Consider the following 22810-nt stretch of genomic DNA (forward strand, 5'->3'; position numbering starts at 1 on the left):
CCCCAGAGAAGTGTTGTAGAGCAGAGAGATCTTGGAGTGCAAGTACTTAGTTCACCAAAAGTAGTGTCGCAAGTAGACAGGGTGGTGAATGTGGTTTTGGGCACACTGGCCTTCATCTGTCAGGGAAGCTGGAATGTCATGTTACAGTTGTACACCACGTTAATGAGGCCACACTTGAAGTATTGTAGGTAGACAAAAATGCTGGAGAAACTCAGCATTGACCCGAAACGTCACCTATTTCCTTCGCTCCATAGATGCTGCCTCACCCGCTGAGTTTCTCCAGCATTTTTGTTTACTTTCGATTTTTCTAGCATCTGTAGCTCCACGAAGTATTGTGTTCAGTTTTGGTCAGCATGTCATTGAGAAGGTTATAGAGGGTTCTGGAGGAGGTGGTGTCAGAGATTGTGGAGGCATTAGTTGTAATAATTTCAAGAATCATTAGAGTTAGGAGTGGTTCCTGAAGATTGTAAAAATTGAGAATATCACCCTGAAGAAGGGTCTCGACCCGAAACGTCACGCATTCCTTCTCTCCAGAGATGCTGTCTGTCCCGCTGAGTTACTCCGGCTTTTGTATTGGCCACTGTCACAATGCAGTTGTACAGGGCCCTAGTGAGACCACACCTGGAGTATTGTGTGCAGTTTTGGTCTCCAAATTTGAGGAAGGACATTCTTGCTATTGAGGGAGTGCAGCGTAGGTTCACAAGGTTAATTCCCGGGATGACAGGACTGTCATATCAATAGAATGGAGCGGCTGGTCTTGTACACTCTGGAGTTTAGAAGAATGAGAGGGGATCTCATTGAAACATATAAGATTATTAAGTTTGGACACACTAGAGGCAGGAAACATTTCCTGATATTGGGGGAGTCCAGAACCAGGGGCCACAGTTTAAGAATAAGGGGTAAGCCATTTAGAACGGAGATGAGGAAACACTTTTTCACACAGAGAGTTGTGAGTCTGTGGAATTCTCTGCCTCAGAGGGCGGTGGAGGCAGGTTCTCTGGATGCTTTCAAGAGAGATAGATAGGTCTCTTAAAGATAGTGGAGTCAGGGGATATGGGGAGAAGGCAGGAACGGGGTACTGATTGGGGATGATCAGCCATGGTCACATTGAATGGCGGTGCTGGCTCAAAGGGCCGAATGGCCTACTCCTGCACCTATTGTCTATTTTGTATCTATCATGAGAATATCACCTCACTGTACAAGATGGGAGCAAAGCTGAAACTATAGGCCGGCTGGCCTGACTTCGGTGGTTGGTAAGATTTTATAGTCAATTATAAAGGAAGAGGTTATGCAGTACTTGGAAGTTCATGATAATATAGGCCGAAGTCAGCATGGTTTTGTGAAGGGAAGATCTTGCCTGATGAATCTGCTGGAGTTCTTTGAGGAAGTTAATAGCAGGACAGACAGAGGGGAGGCTGTAGATGGTGTTTCCCTAGATTTTCAGCAGGCCTTCGATAAGGTGCCACACATCAGGCTGCTTAGGAAGATGAGAGCCTATCCTCGTATTGAAGGGAAAATACTAGCATGGATAGCAGGTTGGCTGGATGGCAGAAGGCCATTATTACATTATTTTCTAAATGGAGAGAATCCAGAAAACGGAGGCGCAAAGTTAATTTGCAAGTCAAATCAGTAGCAAGGAAGGCAAGTTCATGCTAGCATGTACATCAAGAGGACTGGAATACAAAAACAGATGTAGTGCTGAGGCTCTATAAGGCGCTGGTCAGGCCGCTGTGAGCAAATTTGGGCCACATACCCGAGGAAGGATGTGCTGGCTCTGGAGAGGGTCCAGAGGAGGTTTACAAGAATGATCCCAGGAATGAGTGGGTTAACATATGATGAGCGTTTGTTGGCACTGGGCCTGTACTCGCTGGAGTTTAGAAGAATGAGGGGGGGACCGCTTTGAAACGTACAGAATAGTGAAAGGCCTGGATAGAGTGGATGTGGAGAGGATGTTTCCACTGGTGGGAGAGTCTAGGACCTGAGCTCACAGCCTCAGAATTAAAGGCCATTCCTTTTTCAAACAGGGTGGTGGGTATATGGAACATGCTGCCAGAGGATGTACAATAGCAATATTTAAAAGATATTTGGACAGGAAAATGGATAGGAAAAGCTTCAAGGACTATTGGCCAAATACTGGCCTAGCTTGGATAGTCGGCATAAATGTGTTGGGCCTGAGAGAATATTGAAGGGGGAGTGAGCTCACACGATCACAATGTCTCAATCGTGCAAGTTAGTCTTAACAGAACCTTACACTTTAGTTTAAAAACATATTGTTGGTCAAATTAAATCTAAATGCAACACAAAGATCAGAAGGAAAGCAGGACTTGCGATTCTAAAATAACACTGATGAAGCGGGTGACGGGCCGCCGAGTGCATCAGAACTAGAATGGATCACCCACCGCCCTCCACCCAACACACATGGGATGTGAAGATTTGTGTGGATGAGACTTACCTGCACGGCACTGAGAGTGTAGAGAAGGTGAGGATCGTGACCTAGACTGGCCCCAACTCCACCACAATCGTGTTGGCACGACTTCACAAACTGCAGGATTTCCTCTTTGTTCATACGGTGCAGTTGCCCCATGAGATCCATGACAGTCAGACCCCAGTAGATCCCACTCATGCGCAGGTACTCAGACATGCAGTATTCCTGGAGCAACACACAGAATGTTCATGGTTGACCGCTTCCCAAAGCAGACAAACAAAATGAGCAGAGCATCGAGTCTCAGCGTCACACAGCACGCAAGCTGCCCAACTCATCCATGTCACCCATCTGGCCTAGTCCTGTATGCCCCTAATGTCTGAAGAAGGGTTTCGGCCCGAAACGTTGCCTATTTCCTTCGCTCCATAGATGCTGCTGCACCCGCTGAGTTTCCCCAGCAATTTTGTGTACCTGCCCCTATACCTTTCCTATCTCTTTACAATAGACAATAGACAATGGGTGCAGGAGTAGGCCATTCGGCCCTTCGTGCCAGCACCGCCATGGTTGATCATCCCCAATCAGTACCCCGTTCCTGCCTTCTCCCCATATCCCCTGACACTGCTGTTTTTAAGAGCCCTATCTAGCTCTCTCTTGAAAGCATCCAGAGAACCTGCCTCCACCACCCTCTGAGACAGAGAATTCCACAGACTCGCCACTCTCTGTGAGAAAAAGTGTTTCCTAGTCTCCGTTCTAAATGGGGCCAGTGGACGACGTCGTCAACAGCTGTGTCCGCTGGACTGGAGGGCGGCAGCTTCGACCACCCCGGGCCGCGGTGTTTGAACCGGCCCGTTCGCCGAGCTCGGTGAGCCGCGGGACTGACTTACCATCGCCCGGTGGGGAATCGCCTCAGCGCAGAGGGAGAAGAGGAGGGAAGAGACTGCAGCCCTAAGATTGTTGCCTCCACCACAGTGAGGAGGTGCTTGGTGGACTCACTGTGGTGGATGTTAATTTGTGTTTACTGTCTGTTCTGTTGTCTATTATTGTATTATTGTATGTATGGCTGCAGGTAACGACATTTCGTTCAGACCGTAAGGTCTGAATGACAAATAAAGGATCTATCTATCTATCTTACTCCTTATTCTTAAACTGTGACCCCTGGTTCTGGACTCCCCCAACATCGGGAACATGTTTCCTGCCTCTAGTGTGTCCAAGCCCTTAACAATCTTATATGTTACAACGGAACAGTCCAGCACAGGAACAGGCCCTTCGGCCCACAATGTCCATACTGACCATGATGCCAAGTCAACCTAATCCCCTCTGCCTGCACGTGATCCACACCTCTCCATTCCCTGCATTTACCACGTGCTGATCTAAAAGCCTATGAAACCGCACTATCGTATCAGCTTCCACCACCACGCCTGGCAGCGCGTTCTTTCTATGCTACAAAAGCCACGCTTGAAATCTATCCACCAACATTGTTGAACGGAAACAATCTCCATTCACAAATATGGCAAACACAATTTTCTTGCTCAAGGACAAAAAAAGTCAGATTGCAAGTAGGATTACGTCGATTGTGCTTCAATAATAATCCTCAAATTTTACAATAATTCAATGCAAACAATGAACATTTTATAGGTGTAGGAAGGAACTGCAGATGCCGGTTTAAACTGAAGACAGACACAAAATGCTGGAGTAACTCAGCGGGACAGGCAGCATCTGTGGAGAGAAGGAATGATGATGTTTCTGGTTGAGGCTCTTTTTCAGACTGAATAAGACTGAAGATGCTGCCTGTCTCGCTGAGTGACTCCAGCATTTTGTGTCTACCTTTTTATAGGTGGCTTTATCAGTCTAATCTGAATGCATAAAGTTTGCCTGAAGGTTAAGGGTTCATTTCATTGAGCTGAAGAAGTTTAAAGGGTGCATTTGAAGCAGCTGAAAGTCTTCCCAGGGTAAAGGGCATAGGCTCAAGGTGAGACATGAAGTGGGCAAACTAGGAACAGTTAATGGAGGTATCTTGTGGACAGTCCATATTACAGTCGAGGAGATACTGGATAACCAAAGGCATATCACATTCAATACACAATAGGTGCAAGAGTAGGCCATTCGGCCCTTCGAGCCAGCACCGCCATCATGGCTGATCATCCACAGTCTGGTACCTACATAATCATCCTTCTTAGTTCCGTATGAGGCGATGTAATCAGAGTGTTTCTCCATGAGCAGAGCTGTGGGAGCGTCAGCTTTGATAACCACATCCTTCACTGGCGTGCCCTGCAACAGGAGGAAAATATGATCACAAAGCTCAAACAACAGTTTTTTTGCATATTGAGTAAATAATTTAAAGTTGGTATATTTAGTTAGATAGTTGGAGCATACTTTGCCTTTGGGCGTTGGTTTTCTTAGTTGAGCGCTTATCCTGGAGTTATAGCACAAGTACTTTGTGCTTTAGTTGTAATTGCATACAAGTACACGTACAGGTACATGGATAGGACAGGTTTAGAGGGATATGGAGCAAATGCAGGCAGGTGGGACCAGTGTAGATGGGACATGTTGGCTGGTATGGGCAAGTTGGGCCGAAGGGCCTGTTTCCACACTGTATCACTCTATAAGTAATGAAGGGAACATCATACCATTGCCTTATCAATGTCTTGTCATATTAATTCCTTTTCTTTTCAGAAGGGAATTGATAAGGCATAACCTCACCCAGATACTAACAAGCAACAGTAGTCAGAGTCATAGAACACGGAAACAGGCCCTTCAGCCCAAATTGTCGATGCCCATCAAGATGCGCCATTTAAGGTAGACACAAGGAACTGCAGAAGCAGGTTTACAAAAAGACACAAAGTGCTGGAGTAATTCCAGCCCATTTAAGCTAGTCCCAGTTGCCCATGTTTGGTCAATATCCCTCTCAACCTGTCCTATCCGTGTACCTGTCCAAATGCCTTTTAAATGCTGTTATTATACCTGCCTCAACTACATCCTCTGGCAACTAGTTCCAGACACCCAACACCCTATGTGTGAAATCATTGGCCCTCAGGTTCCTATTAAATCTTTCCCCTTTCATTTAAACCAATGGTCTCTCGTTCTTGATTCCACGACTGAGTAAGAGACTGTACATTCGAAACAACTTTAGAAAGGAGATGAGGAGGAATTTCTTCAGTCAGAGGGTGGTGAATCTGTGGAACACATTGCCGCAGAGGGCTGTGGAGGCCAAGTCAGTGTGTATTTTTAAGGTGGAGATTGAGATTGTTGATTAGTACGGGCGTCAGGGGTTGTGGGGAGAAGGCAGGAGAATGGGGTTGAGAAGGAAAGATAGATCAGCCATGATTGAATGGCGGAGTAGACTTGATGGGCCGAATGGCCCAATTCTGCTCCTAAAACTTTTGAAGGGCCCCGACCCAAAACATCGACTATCCATGTTCTCCACAGATGCTGCCTGTCCCGCTGAGTTACTCCAGCACTCTGTGAAACGTCACCTATCCATGTTCTCCACAGATGCTGCCTGACCCACTGAGTTATGGTGCAGCAGCATCTATGGAGCTAAGGAAATAGGCAACGTTTCGGGCCGAAACCCTTCTGGAAATAGGCAACGTTTCGGGCCGAAACCCTTACGGGTTTCGGCCCGAAACGTTGCCTATTTCCTTATCTCCATAGATGCTGCCTGACCTGCTGAGTTACTCCAGCACTCTGTGAAACGTCACCTATCCATGTTCTCCACAGATGCTGCCTGACCCGCTGAGTTACTCCAGCACTCTGTGTCTTTTTGTTTTGTAAACCAGCATCTGCAGTTGCTGTTGTGAACAGTCAAAGCTGCAGCTTTCTGTGTTGTACAATGTGGGTTGATGAGGTCGCTGGAGACACAGATACTGGGCCTGTGTCTGGGACAGGGGGCAGGCTTGAGTGGTGTTGCCTGAGGAGTGGAATGAAATCCAATAAATATACAGCAATCCTTTGCCGAGTTACTGTAGCATGCCGGATGAGATTGAGGTCAATTAATTTTCCCATGGGAAAGCAGAAACAACTGCCTCAGTGACCTGTTATTATGCTGAGGTTTCAATGGTTTAACCTCCATTCCAGAGGTCTCCGGTCACGATCCACACTGGCCTCGCGGGGACAGCCTTTCTTTGACGAGACTTTAAACCGGAGCTTTTAAACCATGAAAGAGGATTCTTGTACGAATACCAACGATTCTTTCAAAGCAAAATACATCAGAACAAAGATCGGCTACAAAACATAATGGGGATCAGAAAGTGTAGGAGGAATGAATATATCTCAAGTGAAAAAGAGGGGAAACGAGAAACAAGAGAGAGATTCACTGGATGTTTTCAAGAGAGAGTTAGATTTAGCACAGGGCTAACGGAATCAAGGGATAAGGGGAGAAAGCAGGAACGGGGTACTGATTGGGGATGATCAGCCATGATCATATTGAATGGCGGTGCTGGCTGGAAGGGCCGAATGGCCTACTCCTGCACCTATTGTCTATGTCCCTATGTTGTATGCAGGCTAGATGGCAATAACTGTACCGACATGAACGACAGATACGTAAGAACTCTTCAAATGCAGCCTGAAAACTAGAAGCACAAGTGCATCCTACACCCAACAACTTCTCAATCCTCCTCTATCATAGTGATGCTATGTGGAAACAGGCCCTTCAGCCCGTCTTGCCCACGCCGGCCAACATGCCCCAGCTTCACTAGTCATAGAGTGATACAGTGTGGAAACAGGCCCTTCAGCCCAACTTGCCCACACCGACCAACATGTCCCAGCTACACTAGTCCCACCTGCCTGCATTTGGCCTATATCCCTCTCAACCTGTCCTATCCATGTACCTGTCTAAATATTTTTTAAATGTTGGAATAGTCCCAGCCTCAACTACCTCCTCCGGCAGCTCGTTCCATACACCCACCACCCTCTGTGTGAAAAAGTTACCCCTCAGATTCCTATTAAATCTTTCCCCCTTCACCTTGAACCTATGTCCTCTGGTTCTCGATTCCCCTACTCTGGGCAAGAGACTCTGTGTGTCTACCCGATCTATTCTTCTCATGAAGGTAGACAAAAACACTGGAGAAACTCAGCGGGTGAGGCAGCATCTATGGAGTGAAGGAATAGGTGACATTTTGGGTCGAGACCCTTCTTCAGTCTGATGTGGGGGTGGGTCCCCCCCCCCACCCCCACATCAGTCAGAAGGGTCTCGACCTGAAACGTCACCTATTCCTTCACTCCATAGCCTCACCCGCTGAGTTTCTCCAGCATTTTTGTCTACCTTCGATATTTCCAGCATCTGTGGATTTTTCTTAAATATTACTGTCATGATATCCTTCAATATCAAGTCCGACTTTCCTTGATGTCACAACCTTTGTACCCACACTCCCCAATGAAGCCAAGAGTGACCTGACTTACACCTCTCTGTGTTCTGCACCACTCTCAATGCATAATAAATGGTGCCGGAGCCAGCATCATTCACATTCCAGTGAGTGTATAAATACAAGTTACAACTCACTATGTACATACAATACTTCTTATCTCAGTCATAAATGGCATGCACTTATCTTGAGACTATGGAGCCTTAATCAGTGCCGGGCCAAGTGTGGATTTGCAAAGAGAGTCTGGAGAGGTTTGCAAGGGTCCCTGTCACGATTTATTCCGAACAGCTCTGTCACAGAGGACTCTGTGATTTACGGACTGTTCCCAGGGACACATTTAGAGACTGATATCGAGTGCTGCTGGAGGGTCATCAACTCGGTGAAAGACGCTCTTTGGTCTGCCCGAGCGTTGTTCACCACCCAGCAGAGCGAGATGTCCGTCGGGGAATGTTGCCGACTGGCCCGCTGTTACTACAGGAGTTCGTGCTGTGGGACGCACTGAAGCTCGGTGCAGCCAACGCCAAGGCTCGGTGGGGGAGGACCACAGTCTAGGGTCCTTCCGCTGCTGGACATGGGGGGGGCAGGGTGTGGTGGAGATGCCCCTCAAACAAGGGAAGGGATCCCACGCCAGGGGGCCTACAGGGGTGTAATTGTGATTTGGGGAAACTGGATTGTGTATGTATAGCCTCTGAGAATGTCAGGAGTTTAAGGATCATGTGTTGTATATACTTATTTCTCAAATAAAGTCTATTTTGAAATGTAAAAAATTCTCAAAGAATGAAGGTGGGCCGATCACAGGAAGAACATACAAACTCCACACAGACAGCTCCTGAGGTCATGATTGAACCAGGGTACCTGGCGCTGTGAGGCAGCAGCTCCAGCAGATGCACCAATCTGCCGGCCTGTTGTTTTTGGTAGTCTTGTTCCTGGCCCACCGCTCCCCCTCCCCTTCAAACATCCTGCGCTGCCTACATTATTGAATGGATTGCCAGAGTCACACAGCAGAAATGCCTTCCATATAACCCACAAGTACGTACAGGTTAGGATAGACCACTCAAGCCTGCACCACCACTACATAAGATCGCAGCGCATTCTTAAAGGATTCCTAAAGGATTGGAAAGGCTAGATGCAGGAAACATGTTCCCCATGTTGGGGGAGGCCAGAACCAGGGGCACAGTTTAATCAAGGGATATGGGGAGAAGGCAGGAACGGGGTACTGATTGTGGATGATCAGCCATGATCATATTAAATGGCGGTGCCGGCTCGAAGGGCCGAATGGGCGACTCCTGCACCTATTTTCTATGTTTCTATCTGAACACAATCTCCACGTTGCATTCCTAGCTTCATGTAACCTTTCACCCACTTGTTATTAGCAATCTTATCCTCTGCTGCAGTAAATAATGACTGCACAAGGAATTTTGTCACAAGGTTGATGCTTCAGCATTCAAGGGGAGGCAGATACCTGGATAAGGTATTCCAGGACACAGTCACACCCTTCATGTTTAGGTTGGTTATCGTTGTGTTTACTGAAGAACTGTACAGTGAAAAGCTTTTGTTTGTACGCTATCCAATAAAATCAAGTACTAGATATAAATACAATCGAGCACAAGTACAAAATGTAAAGCAAGGAAAGATACCAGGGCGCAGAATGTTTAAGAAAGAACTGCAGATGCTGGATTCATAGCGGGTAGAGCTGCTGCCTCACAGCACCAGAGACCCGGGTTCCATCCCGACTACGGGTGCTGTCTGTACGGAGTTTGTACGTTCTCCCCGTGACTGCATGGGTTTTCTCTGGGTGCTCCGGTTTCCTTCCACACTCCAAAGACGTGCAGGCTTCTAGGCTAATTGGCTTGGTGTAAATGTAAATTGTTCCTAGTAACAGGATAGGGTTAGTGTGTGGGGATGGCTGGTCAGCATGGGCTCGATGGGCAGAGGGTGCTGTTTCCGTGCTGCCTCTCTAAACTAAAGGTATGATCCCTGGTTCTGGATCCTCCTACATCTACCGCTCTGGACGATGTATGTTTCAATCATGTACTCTCCCTCTCCTAGTCTTTAGTGACAGACGCACACACTCATGCTTGCATTGGCACCTAAACATGACTGCTTTAGCCAAACTCTCTGCTACCTCTCTAACACCATCCCTCCAATCAACAATTTCCACCATGCATACAAAAGCAATCATCTCAGAATAGGTGCATCTTGGGAATGAGAATTGTTACTGGGTCCAGATGGTAGAATTCCCTACTCGATGCAGTGGAAACGATTGCACCACATTTAATGCAAGGCATCTTGGTGAAGGCACACAGAGTCAGAGTCGTACAGCATCGAAATAGGCTCTTCAATCCAACTTATCCATGTTGTCCACATCTGTGACCATTCCCTCCACAACTCCCTGGTCAACTCGTCCCTTCCCACCCAAACCACCCCCTCCCCAGGTACTTTCCCCTGCAACTGCAGAAGATGCAACACCTGTCCCTTTACCTCCCCTCTCAACACCATCCAGGGACTCCGACAGTCCTTTCAGGTGAGGCAGAGGTTCACTTGCACCTCCTCCATTCTCGCCGACTGTATCTGTTGCTCTCAGTGTGGACTCCTATACACCGGCCAAGCGCAGACTTGGCGATCGTTTCACTGAACACCTACGCTCAGCCTGCCTTGGCCTAAGCAATCTCCTGGTTGCCAAACACTTTAACGTCCCCTCCCATTCCCACACTGACCTTTCTGTCCTGGGCCTCCTGCACTGTCAGAGCAAGGAACAACACCTCATATTTTACTTGGGCAGCTTACACCCCAACGGTATGAACATTGACTTCTACAACTTCAAGTAGCCCTCTCTTCCTGCTCCTTGCCCACATTAGACATCCTGCCAGTTTCACTGTTCACATCCATACATCCCTTTGTTATCACCTTTTCCACAGCCAACAATGAACCATTGTGGGCTCCACCTCGGCACTCCATAAATCACCTCTGATTTATTCTGAATCTTTGCACACCTCTAGTTTCCCTCTCCCCTGACTCTCATTCTGAAGAAGGGTTTCAACCCGAAACGTCACCAATCCATGTTCTCCACAGATGCTGCCTGACCCGCTGAGTTACTCCAGAACTCTGTGAAACGTCACCAATCCATGTTCTCCACAGATGCTGCCTGACCCGCTGAGTTACTCCAGCACTCTGTGAAACGTCACCTATCCATGTTCTCCACAGATGCTGCCTGACCCGCTGAGTTACTCCAGCACTCTGTGAAACGTCACCTATCCATGTTCTCCACAGATGCTGCCTGACCCGCTGAGTTACTCCAGCACTCGGTGTCTATCTCACATCCCTGTCCTCCTTGTGTAGTTAATAATGAACAATTAATTATGGACTTATCAATGACATTCACAACCTCTGGAATGAAAATAAATTCTGTGACTATGAAGCATTGTTTCCCAGAATGAAACAAAAAAAAATCAAATTTCCAAAGTTCTTTTCAAACTACCAGTATTTTCCAGCTCTCAAATTACTTCAACACAACCACATAGAGCCAAAGCACGGCTCCTGGGTTTGAAAGCAACCAGTGGGTGAACTAAACAATCTCAGAGCTCCACCGTGGCTGCTCCGATTACAACCTCCGCTCGACGTGTGAGGACTTCTCTTCCCCCATGCCCTCCCAAAGCCTTCTGTATGCCTGGTGAGATCAAAGCAATCAGATCACAGCATTGCCGCTCAGGCAAATCTCATCGTGAATGGTGTTGCATGCATCAACAAATGATCAAATGAGTGAGGAGGCCACACGCAAGCTGGAGGAACAGTGCTTCTTATCCCACTAGGGCAGCGAACAACCCAACCGTGTCAATGTTGGATTCACCAATTTCAATAAATACCCTCCAGACCCTCCTCTTTTTCTCCAAACCCCCCACCCCACACACACATTTATCCCACTCCCCCCCATACAGTCATCTTCCAAGCCTGTTCAACATTTCCCTTTTAGCCCGCCCGTCTCCTTACCCCCACATCTCTCACCGCACAGTCCATGCTCTCCGCCTATCCATGTTCTCCAGAGATGCTGCCTGACCCGCTGAGTTATTCCAGCACTCTGTGAAACGTCACCTATCCATGTTCTCCACAGGTGCTGCCTGACCCGCTGAGTTATTCCAGCACTCTGTGAAACGTCACCTATCCATGTTCTCCACAGATGCTGCCTGACCCGCTGAGTTTCTGCAGTTCCTTGTTTTTCCCATTAAACCACAGATGCAGGAGTGTTGCTTATTCAGGGCATGTCAGTCCACTTGACCAGCACCTAATCCACCGCCCTGAACCTGTATTGACTCCAGCACCGGCACACAGTGGCTGCAGTGTGAACCATCTACATGTACAGGAGGCACTGCAGTTACGCGCCCAGACTACTCCGACACCACCTCCCAAAGGGTGGAGATCGTGACAAAGGCTGGAGGTGAAAAGGGGGTAAAAGGTTTGTCAATTAACATGAGAAGAGGAGGTGTTTAAGAAGATGCTGGAAAATTCGAAGGTAGATAAAAATGCTGGAGAAACTCAGCGGGTGAGGCAGCATCTATGGAGCGAAGGAAGAAGTGGTGGTGGGAGGGATATGGGCAGAATGGGAAAGAGGGGGATAAAAGGGAAATGTTGGCCAAATGTGGATGGGTGATGAGTATACTGAGTAAAGAGCAGGGTGACTTGGTGGTGGGGTGTGGTGGTTGGGGAGAATGTGTGTGTACTAGGGTAGAAGCTCAAAGGATGAGTAATCATGCATACCCATTAAATTATAACATTTGTTTTCATGACATTGACGAGAAGTAAACACTGGAAAGAAATCTTCGTAGAAATAGTGAATCACTCAGCTCAAGACTTCACCCTTTTACCCAGAACCAGGCCCTGGCCTAACCACTGCAAGATTCTTCAAGAGATAGGAAAGGGCAACCCGGTGGCACAGCAGTAGAGTAGCTGCCTTACAATGCTTGCAGCGCCAGAGACCCGGGTTCAATCCCGCCTACGGGTGTTGTCTGTACGGAGTTTGCACGTTCTCACCGTGACCCGCGTGGGTTTTCTCCGAGATTTTCAGTTTCCTCCCACACTCCAAAGACGTGCAGGTTTGTAGGTTAATTGGCTTGGTATAAGTGTAAATTGTCCCCAGTGTGTGTGGGATAGTGTTAGTGTGCAGGAATCGCTGGTCGGTGCGGACTCAGTGGGTCGAAGGGCCTGTTTCCACGCTGTATCTCTAAACTCAACTAAGTGAAAGAGACTCTCTTGACGATTCTCTACACACCAGTCTCAACCAGTGCCCAACAAAGGACCTGAGAGGCGACAGATTTAATCAGGACCCGCGGGGTAATGTTTTCACACACAGCGCGGTGGATGAATGGAACGAGCTGCCAGAAGGGGGTAGTTGAGGCAGCTACTGCAGCAACATGCGAAAGACATTTGGATAGGTGCAGGAATAGATTCAAGATTCAAGAGAGTTTATTGTCATGTGTCCCTGATAGGACAATGAAATTCTTGCTTTGCATCAGCACAACAGAACATAGTAGGCATTGACTACAAAACAGATCAGTGTGTCCATATACCATTATATGTAATGGTATATGGTTTATGGAAAGGTTTAGAGGGATATGGGCCAATGCAGGCAGATGGGACAGGCTTAGCTGGGACATCTTGGACCAGTTGGGCCGAAGGGCCTGTTTCTGTGCTGTTTGACTCTATGTATTCACTGCAATCATCATAACATTCGAGTAGCAAGAGTCAGGGGAGGGGGCAGAGAGATCAAAAGAACACATTCTGACTCCAATGCACCCATAACAAAGTTGAGCCACAGAAGGATGTGGAGCGCTGTGAGGCAGCAAATCTAGCGCTGCTCCACCATGCTGTGGAAGGATGCACTGGGGCGGGTCAAGAGGAGGTTTACCAGAATGATCCCTGGGGAGTGATGTACATAACATATGATGAGCGTTTGATGGCAATCGGCCTGAATGTGGAGCGGATGTTTCCAGTTAGTCATAGAGTCATAGAGTGATAGTGTGGAAACAGGCCCTTCGGCCCAACTTGCCCAACGCCCCATCTACACTAGTCCCACCTGCCTGCGCTTGGTCCATATCCCTCCAAACCTGCCCTATCCATGTACCTGTTCAAGAAGGAACTGCGGATGCTGGAAAATCGAAGGTAGACAAAAATGCTGGAGAAACTCAGCGGGTGAAGCAGCATCTCTGGAGCGAAGGACCTTCCATGTACCTGTCTGTTTCCTAAACGATGGGATAGTCCCAGCCTCAACTATCTCCTCAGGCAGCTTGTTCCATACATCCACCATCCTCTGTGTGGAAAAGTTACCCCTCGGATTCCTATTAAATCTTTTTCCCTTCACCTTGAACCTATGTCCTCTGGTCCTCGATTCCCCTACTCTGGGCAAGAGACTCTCTGCATCTACCCGATCTATTCCTCTCATGATTTTGTACACCTCCATAAGATCACCGCTCATCCTCTTGCGCTCCATGGAAGAGTCCCAGCCTACTCAACGTCGTCCTGTAGCTCACACCCTCTAGTCCTGGCAACATCCTCGTAAATCATCTCTGCGCCCTTTCAAGCTTGACAATATCTTTCCTATAACATGGTGCCTAGAACTGAACACAATATTCAAAATGCGGTCTCACCAACGTCTTATACAACTGCAACATGACCTCCCAACTTCTATACTCAATACTCTGACTGATGAAGGCCAAAGTGGCAAAAGCCTTTTTGACCACCTTATCTACCTGAGACTCGACCTTCAAGGAACCACCCACCTGTACTACTAGATCCCTCTGGTCTACAACACAACCCCCAGAGACCGAGCGATCATCGTGTAGGTCCTGCCCTTGTTCGACGTCCCAAAATGCAACACCTCACACTTCTCTGTATTAAATTCCATCAACCATTCCTCCGCCCACCTGGCCAATCGGTCCAGATCCTGCTGCAATCGTTCACAACCATCTTCACTATCTGCAAAACCATCCACTTTTGTATCATCAGTTGTGGGAGTGTCTAGGACCAGAGGGCAGTCTCAAAATAAAAGGATGGACCTATAAAAAGGAGAAGAGGAGGAATTTACTTAGCCAGAGGGTGGTGAATCTGTAGAATCCTTTGCCACAGACGGCTGTGGAGGCCAAGTCAGTGGGTATTTTTAAGGCCGAGATAGATTCTTGATTAGTACGGGTGTCAGTGATTGTGGGGAGAGGGCAGGAGAATTGGGTTGAGAGGGAAAGATAGATCAGCCATGATTGAATGGCAGAGTAGACACGCTGGGCCGAATGGCCTGATTCTGCTCCTATCACTTAAATCACCTATCAAACATTTTCCCACACAGCACTCCAGTCACATTCTCTGTCATTTAGCCCTGTCTTCCCATACATTTCTTTTGATATCATCCCCTATGCTTCCAAAAACTCAACCAGTCTGTCTTGTCTTCTCCCCCCCCATACCTGGCCCTGCTCCATCACAATCCTCCCCATTCACCCAGTTTCCCCCTATCACACTACTGAAACTCTCTTCCCCACTGTAACTGAGCAATAATTGTCCTCCATTTACACATCTCCACTTTGTACCTGTGTAAGAAAGAACTGCAGATGCTGGTTTAAATCAAAGGTAGACACAAAACGCTGGAGTAACTCAGCGGGACAGGCAGCATCACTGAAGAGAAGGAATGGGCGACATTTCGGGTCGAGATCTTTCGTCAGACTGAAGACGGGTCTCGACCCGAAACGTCGCCCATTCCTCCTCTCCAGAGATGCTGCCTCACTCGCTGAGTGACTCCAGCATTTTGTGTCTATCTTCTACCTCCCGCATCTCCTCCTTTGATTCCCCTCCATCGTCTCTCAGTCCCACTCCCCGAAAAACGCCATTCTCCCACTCACCCACCTCTCACTGCTCTCCGTTCCGACGAACCTCATTCCAGCCCCTCCTCACAGTCGCCATACCTCCTCCCTCCGCATCCCACCGAGCCCTCCCACTAACCTCCCCTAACCCCTCCTGCCCCCTCCTCTTATCCTCACCCTTCGCCTCACTCCCCTATCCTCACTCCTTCCCTAACCTCTCCTACCTTTCCCTCTTATCCTCACCCTTCCCCTCACCTATCTCTCCCTCCCCCTCTGCCACCCATTCCCTAATTCCCCCTCCCCCTCCCCAGCCTCTCCTACACCCTCTTACCTCACTCTGTCCCTCCTCTCCTCCATACCCTCATCTTTCCTACCCCCACCTCCCTTACCCTCCCTCACCCCCTCATCTTTCCTACCCTACACCTCTCTAACCCTCCTTCACTCGCTCCCTCCCTCATCCTCCCCCTCATTCACTCATCTCTCCTACCCTACACCTCCCTCCTTGCCCCCCCACCCTCAACCCCCCCTCCCTTGCCCCTACTCCTCCACCTCCCCCTCATGTGCCCCTACAATACAATACAATACAATTCAATTTATTGTCATTTGGACCCCTTGAGGTCCAAACGAAATGACGTTTCTGCAGCCATACATTACAAACAAATAGACCCAAGACACAACACAGTTTACATAAACATCCATCACATTGCTGTGATGGAAGGCCAACAAAACTTATCTCTCCACTGCACTCCCCCCCCGATGTCAGTCACCTCCACCTCCACCTCATGTGCCCCTCCACCTCCACCTCCACCTCCCTCCCTCTACCACGTCTTCCCTCATCCTCTCCTCCTCACACACTCCCTAATTCCCCTTCACTCCCTCCCTCCCCAACCCCCTCCACACCTCCCTCCTTCACCCCCTCTCTCCCCCCTCACTCCCTGACCCTCCACCTCCCCTCCCTCCCCTCCTCATTGACCCCCATTCCCCCCCCCCATGTCCCCCTCATGTCCCCCTCCCCCTCCCCGACCCCCGTTTCCAGAACATTCCGCTCTCTCATTCCTCACCATCCTCCCGCCGCCGCCGCCCGGCTCTCCAGTGCCCCGCAACAAGGACCCCACACAGAGGTGGCCACCGCCCGCCCGTGCCCCGCAACAAGGACCCCACATAGAGGTGGCCACCAACCGCCCGTGCCCCGCAACAAGGACCCCACATAGAGGTGGCCACCGTCCGCCCGTGCCCCGCAACAAGGACCCCACACAGAGGTGGCCACCGCCCGCCCGTGCCCCGCAACAAGGACCCCACACAGAGGTGGCCATCGACCGCCCGTGCCCCGCAACAAGGACCCCACACAGAGGTGGCCACCGACCTCCCGTGCCCCGCAACAAGGACCCCACACAGAGGTGGCCACCGACCGCCAGTGCCCCGCACGTAGGACCTCAACCACTGATGCTGCCCCGCAGCGAGGACCCCACCATAGGTGTCCAGCAATGGCCTGTGCTTACCCCCCGCCCCCCCCCCCCATTGCCCCGCAGCGAGGACCCCTCTATAGGTGTCCACACCCTCTGCCCCGCACGAAGGACCGCAGGCAGAGGGGCAATGCACATGCGCGACTGGGCGCCACCTGGTGGAGAGCTGGGAGCGGTGCGGGGTAGTTGCAACCAAAGATACAATTATACAATTTATTTGTTGTCATTTGAACCTCATTGAGTTTCAAACGCAATGTGGTTTCTGCAGTCATACACACAAGAAGAAGAACTAAGACACAACTAACACAATTTACACAAATATCCATCACAGTGAATCTCCTCCTCACTGTGATGGAAGGCAAAGTCTTAACTCTCCCCTGCTCTCCATTCTCCTCCCGATGTCAGAGTCAGAGTCAAAGCCCCCGGCGGGCGATGGTAAATAAGTCCCGCGACCATTAAAGATAAAGATTTTAAAGATTTTAAAAGTTTCCCCTCCCCCCGCCCCCACACACATCCCAAGTTAAAAACAAACACTTTAAACTACATTCAAACGAGACAACAAATAAAAAACGACAGACGGACTGCAGAGGCCGCTGCGACGTGAGTCACGCCGCCCACCCAAGATCTTTGGTTGCTACAGCTGGGGGAAGTTAGCGACACGGGTTCGATCCTGACTCCGGGTACTGTCCATAAACGGAGTTTGTATGTTCTCATGAAGTGGTACAGCGTGGAAAACCCACACGACCAACATGCTCCACCTACACTAGTCCCACCTGCCCACGTCTGGTCCATATCCCTCCAAATCTGTCCTATCCATGTACCTGTGTAAGAAGGAACTGCAGATGCTGGTTTAAATCGAAGAGGGACATAAAAAGCTGGACTAACTCAGCGGGACAGGCAGCATCTCTGGAGAGAAGGAATGGGTGACACAAACTGAAACGTCACCCATTCCTCTCTTCACAGATGCTGCCTGTCCCCCTGAGTTAGTCCAGCATTTTGTGTTGATCCATGTACCTAACTGTTTCTTAAATCTTAGACAATAGACAACAGGTGCAGGAGTAGGCCATTTGGCCCTTCGAGCCAGCACCGCCATTCAATGTGATCATGGCTGATCATTCCCAATCAGTACCCCGTTCCTGCCTTCTCCCCATATCCCTGACTCCGCTATTTTTAAGAGCTCTATCTAGCTCTCCCTTGAAAGTATCCAGAGAACAGGCCTCATCGCCCTCTGAGACAGAGAATTCCACAGACTCACCACTCTCCGTGAGAAAAAGTGTTTCCTCGTCTCCGTTCTAAATGGCTAACTCTTTATTCTTAAACTGTGGCCCCTGGTTCTGGACTCCCCCAACATCGGGAACATGTTTCCAGCCTCTAGTGTCTCCAAACCCTTAACAATCTTATATGTTTCAATGAGATCCTCTCATCCTAAACTCCAGAGTGTACAAGCCCAGCTGCTCCATTCTCTCATCATATGACAGTCCCGCCATCCCGGGAATTAACCTTGTAAACCTACGCTGCACTCCCTCAATAGCAAGAATGTCCTTCCTCAAATTAAGGGACCAAAACTGCACACAATACTCCAGGTGTGGTCTCACTAGGGCTCTGTACAACTGCAGAAGGACATCTTTGCTCCTATATTCGATTCCTTTTGTAAAAAAGGCCAACATGCCATTCACTTTCTTCACTGCCTGCTGTACCTGCATGCTTACTTCCATAGACTGATGTACAAGGACCCCCAGATCCCGTTGTACTTCCCCTTTTCCCAACTTGACGCCATTTAGATAGTAATCTGCCTTCCTGTTTCTGCTACCAAAGTGGTAACCTCACATTTATCCGCATTAAACTTCATCTGCCATGCTTCTGCCCAATCCCCCAAACTGTCCAAGTCGCCCTGCATTCTCATAGCATCCTCCTCACAGTTCACACTGCCACCCAGCTTTGTGTCATCTGCAAATTTGCTAATGTTACTTTGAATCCCTTCATCCAAATCATTGATGTATATTGTGAATAGCTGTGGCTCCGGCACCGAGCCTTGCGGTACCCCACTAGTCACTGCCTGCCATTCTGAAAGGGACCCGTTAATCCCTACTCTTTGTTTCCTGTCTGCCAACCACTTCTCTTTCCATGTCAGCACTCAACCCCCAATACCATGTGTCCTAATTTTGCCCACTAATCTATGTGGGACCTTATCAAATGCTTTCTGAAATCTTGGGATAGTCCCTGCCTCAACTACCTCCTCTTGCAGCTAGTTCCATGCACCCACCACCCTCTGTGGTCTCCTTGTGACCGTGTGGGTATTTCCAGGTGCTCTGGATTTCTTCGACATTCCAAAGACGTGCAGGTTTGTAGGTTAATTAGTTTAAGTAAAATTGTCACTAGTGTGTCAGATAGTGGAGGGGGGGTGATCGTTGGTCAGTGCAGACTCGGTGGGCTGAAGGGTTTGTTTCCGCACTGGAAATCTAAACTAAACTTAAGTTTCCAGCATCTGCAGCTACTTGTGCCTCCAGGTTGATTCCTGTATCGTACATAAAGAATGGATGATCCCGAGACTAAGTCTTTTAAGTTCCTGGGAACTATCAACTCCAAGGACCTTAAGTGGGGGGCTACCATCGACTCCACAGTCAAAAAGGCACAACAGATGATGTACTTCCTGCGGCAGCTGAGGAAGCACAATCTGCCACAGGCAATGATGGTCCAATTCTACACGGCCATCGTAGAGTCTGTCCTCGCCTTCTCCATCATGGTTTGGTTTGACTCAGTCACCAAGCACGACATCCGGAGGCTGCAGCGAATCGTCCGATCAGCTGTGAAGGTTATTGGCTGCAACCTTCTCTCCATTGATGAACTGTACACTGCAAGGGCCAGGAAGCGAGCGGGCAAGATCATCTCTGACCCCTCTCACCCTGGCCACAAACTCTTTGAATCACTTCCCACTGGAAGGCGACTCCGGACTGTCAAAGCTGCCACAGCCAGACATAAAAACAGCTTTTTTTCCACGAGTAGTAGCTCTACTCAATAACCAAAAATCTGTAGCCTCCCTTTGCTCTGGTATTTTATTTAATTCACATGTTTAATCGATAATCTTTTATTATGAATGTTTTATGTGTCATTCCTAACTCCTAACACCAAGGCAAATTCATTGTATGTGAATACTTGGCCAATAAACTTATTCATTCATTCATTCATTACCATGATTTGACTGCAGAGAGGTAGACAAAAATGCTGGAGTAACTCAGCGGGTGAGGCAGCATCTATGGAGCGAAGGAAATCGGCAACATTTCGGGTCAACACCCTTCTTCAAAGAGTTGTGGACACAGCCCAGACCATCACACAAACCAACCTCCCTTCCCCCTAGTCCTCACCTTTCACCCCATCAAAGTCGCGTACAGCACATAATCGTCCGGCATTTTCACCACCTCCAACGGGATCCCACTACTGGCCACATCTTCCCACCTCCAACCCTATCCACCTTCCGCAGAGACCGTTTCCTCCGCAACTCCCAAGTCAACCCGTCCCTTCCCACCCAAGCCATCCCCTCCCCAGGTACTTTCCCCTGCAACCGCAGGAGATGCAACACCTGTCCCTTTGCCTCCCCCCTCGACTCCATCCAAGGACCCCGACAGTCTTTCCAGGTGAGGCAGATGTTTACTTGAACCTCCTCCAACCTCATCTACTGTATCCGCTGCTCCAGGTGTGGACTCCTGTACATCGGCGAGACCAAGCACAGGCTCGGCGATCGTTTCGCTGAACACCTCTGCTCAGTCCGCCTAAACCTACCTGATCTCCCGGTTGCTCAGCACTTCAACTCCCCCTCCCATTCCCAATCTGACCTTTCTGTCCTGGGCCTCCTCCATTGTCAGAGTGAGGCCCAGCGCAAATTGGAGGAACAGCACCTCATATTTCGCTTGGGCAGCTTACACCCCAGCGGTATGAACATTGACTTCTCTAACTTCAAGTAGCTTTCCCCCTCTCTCTCTACATCCCCTCCCCCACCCTAGTTCTCCACCCAGTCTGACTGTCCTCGCTTACATTTTGTTCTTACCTTCTCCGAGCTAACAATGATCTATTCTACATTTTCTTTGATGTCCATTCCCTTTGTCTAGTTTTCACACTTTACACACCTTATCTCTGTATCTCCCTCTCCCCCGACTCAGTCTGAAGAAGGGACTCGACCCGAAAAGTCACCTATTCCTTCTATCCAGAGATGCTGTCTGTCCCGCTGAGTTACTCCAGTATTTTGTGTCTCCCTTCCATTGCCCCCATCTACACCTCACGCTGCCTCGGCAAGGCCAGCAGCATCATCAAGGACCAGTCTCACCCCGGTCACTCCCTCTTCTCCCCTCTCCCATCGGGCAAGAGGTACAGAAGTGTGAAAACGAACGCACACCTCCAGATTCAGGGACAGTTTCTTCCCGGCTGTTATCAGGCAACTGAACCGTCCTCTCACCAACTAGAGAGCGGTCCTGACCTCCCATCTACCTCATTGGTGACCCTCGGACTATCCTTGATCGGTCTTTGCTGGCTTTACCTTGCACTAAACGTTATTCCCTTTATCCTGTATCTGTACACTGTGGACGGCTCGATTGTAATCATGTATTGTCTTTCCGCTGACTGGTTAGCACGCAACAAAAGCTTTTCATTGTACCTCGGTACACGGGACAATAAACTAAATGAACTAAAACTAAACCAATCCAAAATTAAAACTAAACTAAAGATATCTTATCCGAGTCCATCTCTTCCAAACTGCCCCCTTGTGCCTCTAACTTGGGGACAATTCTTTCTGCCTCATCAAATTAAAATCTCATCTAAACTTACAGAATAGTGAAAGGCCTGGATAGAGTGGATGAGGAGAGGATGGTTCCACTAGTGGGAGAGTCTAGGACCAGAGGGCACAGCCTCAGGATTAAAGGACTTTCTTTTAGAAAGGAGATGATGAGTGTAATGTATTCATGCATATTCATGTTTATGTTAATGAGTTGGTGTTGTATATAAGCAAGGAATGCTGGGGAATAAATCTCTCTCTCGTGATCCAGGCAGTTCTAAGTTTTAGATGAATTGTTACACCAGAACAGACAGGATATCGGGGTTTTCGAACGGACTTTAAAAAAAAGAGAAGGACACGATGGCAGCATCCACGGGCTACATTGGAAACCTTGGCACTTTTGACAAGAGTAGCGAGCCGTTGAGACCACACCTGGAGTATTGCGTACAGTTTTGGTCTCCTAATCTGAGGAAGGACATTCTTGCCATAGAGGGAGTACAGAGAAGGTTCACCAGACTGATTCCTAGGATGTCAGGACTTTCATATGAAGAAAGACTGGATAGACTCGGCTTGTACTCGCTAGAATTTAGAAGATTGAGGGGGGATCTTATAGAAACTTACAAAATTCTTAAGGGGTTGGACAGGCTAGATGCAGGAAGATTGTTCCCGATGTTGGGGAAGTCCAGAACAAGGGGTCACAGTTTAAGGATAAGGGGGAAATCTTTTAGGACCGAGATGAGGAAAACATTTTTCACACAGAGAGTGGTGAATCTCTGGAATTCTCTGCCACACAAGGTAGTTGAGGCCAGTTCATTGGCTATATTTAAGAGGGAGTTAGATGTGGCCCTTGTGGCTAAAGGGATCAGGGGGTATGGAGAGAAGGCAGGTACAGGATACTGAGTTGGATGATCAGCCATGATCATATTGAATGGCGGTGCAGGCTCGAAGGGCCGAATGGCCTACTC

At 48.8% G+C, this 22810-nt stretch overlaps 1 protein-coding gene across 2 annotated transcripts in view; it reads right to left on the minus strand.

The window, feature by feature from the left end:
* rabggtb (Rab geranylgeranyltransferase subunit beta) overlaps window positions 1-16725 on the minus strand; it is a 33546-nt gene extending 16821 nt beyond the window's left edge. The window contains exons 1-4 of one of the 2 annotated variants that reach the window (XM_033029103.1): window positions 16682-16722; window positions 14737-14739; window positions 4583-4690; window positions 2453-2650 (exon numbers count right to left, since the gene is read on the minus strand). In XM_033029103.1, coding sequence (XP_032884994.1) covers window positions 2453-2650; window positions 4583-4690; window positions 14737-14739; window positions 16682-16684 — 312 coding nt within the window. In that variant the 5' untranslated portion in view covers window positions 16685-16722. Of the gene's footprint in view, window positions 1-2452; window positions 2651-4582; window positions 4691-14736; window positions 14740-16681 lie in introns of both variants that reach the window. The other variant, XM_033029104.1, reaches the window with a different exon arrangement.
* Window positions 16726-22810: the final 6085 nt, after the last annotated feature.

This window comes from Amblyraja radiata, chromosome 10, assembly GCF_010909765.2.
Source record: "Amblyraja radiata isolate CabotCenter1 chromosome 10, sAmbRad1.1.pri, whole genome shotgun sequence".
NCBI lineage: Eukaryota > Metazoa > Chordata > Chondrichthyes > Rajiformes > Rajidae > Amblyraja > Amblyraja radiata.